The 1,252-nt window shown below is 62.1% G+C and overlaps 1 protein-coding gene across 1 annotated transcript in view; it reads left to right on the plus strand.

Annotated features, from left to right (window-relative positions):
* ADAMTS7 (ADAM metallopeptidase with thrombospondin type 1 motif 7) overlaps window positions 1-1,252 on the plus strand; it is a 28,535-nt gene that overhangs the window by 17,294 nt on the left and 9,989 nt on the right. The window contains exon 16 of the mRNA XM_031059666.1: window positions 967-1,108. Coding sequence (XP_030915526.1) covers window positions 967-1,108 — 142 coding nt within the window. The remainder of the gene's footprint in view (window positions 1-966; window positions 1,109-1,252) is intronic.

Genomic DNA, 1,252 nt, shown 5'->3' on the forward strand with positions numbered 1-1,252 from the left:
AGCCCCCAGTGTTTCTGGCTGGGCTGGACAGTCAGGAGGGAGGGAGCTGCCAGCTCATGCAGAGCTCTGGGAGTCACTGTCCTTGTGACCGTGAGGCTGAGCCTTCCTCTGCAGAAACCAGTGGGAATCATCCCACACGCGATGGCACAGCTGGCACCAGGCTGCCATCCCTCGTGCTGCCAGGCGTGCTGCAGAGGTGGTGGTGGCCGTGGAGCTGCATCCCACGGACCCCCAGGATCCCCCTGCCCTGGCAGTCGTGGCTCAGCCCCACACACTCCCCAGAACACCCCCTCCTTTGCACAGGCTCTCCCAGAGCCCAGGCACCCAGAGCAGCCACACTCTCCTCCTGCCTTTCCTTCAGCAGCAGCTCGGGGTGGGATGTGAGCAGGATCCTGGGCCTGCTGCTGCCAAGGGCTGCTGTTAATGGGAGTGCTGGCTTGCTCGGCACCCACAAATCACTTTCTGGGATTCATAACCTAATTAAAACCCGTGGACAACAGCGTTTCGATATTCATGGAGAGGTTTTGGAAAGGCGCCCTGGCTCTCCCGCCAAAGCTCCAAGAACAACAAAGCTTTGGCAATAATGGGAGTGCTTAGGCTAAGAAAAACAGGGATGAACTCCCGGCCCTCGCGAGCACGGGCGCTTCCAGCAGGGCTTGTGTCAGCCACAGAGCAGCAGGAGCCCCTGTGCAGTGGGAGGCAGCTTAGGAAATTCCACCCGTGGGCAGGGACACCTTCCACAAACCGGCTTACTCCAAATCCCGTCCAGCTCTGTTGGGGTGCTGGGCACAGGGTCGCGTCCTCCTGGTCCTGTTGGGCAACTCTGTCACCCTGAGAAGCTCCCGGGGCAGTGCCACCCCCCATTGCCCTGCCCAACCACCCCGTGCTTGTCCCCTGTATCCCCCAGCTGCTGTCCCCTGTGTCCCCCAGCTCTGTTCACCCCCTGCCTGTCCCCTGTGTCCGCAGCTGCTGTTCCAGGAGACCAACCCCGGGGTGAGGTACCAGTACACGATCCAGCGCCCGGCTGACAGCGAGAACGAGATCGAGCAGCCCGAGTTCCTGTGGCGCTTTGGCTCCTGGACCACCTGCACGGCCACCTGCGGGACAGGTGAGCACAGCCCCCGGGACACCCGCTCTGGGCAGTGGAGGGACCCTGGGGAGCCTTTGGAATTCCTGGCTCTTGGGTTTCACAGGTCCTAGGGGCAGAAGAAAGGCACATCTGCTGAGGTCATGCCCGTGGTGCTCAGCAGGA

This window comes from Geospiza fortis, unplaced genomic scaffold (genome assembly GCF_000277835.1).
Source record: "Geospiza fortis unplaced genomic scaffold, GeoFor_1.0 scaffold2, whole genome shotgun sequence".
NCBI lineage: Eukaryota > Metazoa > Chordata > Aves > Passeriformes > Thraupidae > Geospiza > Geospiza fortis.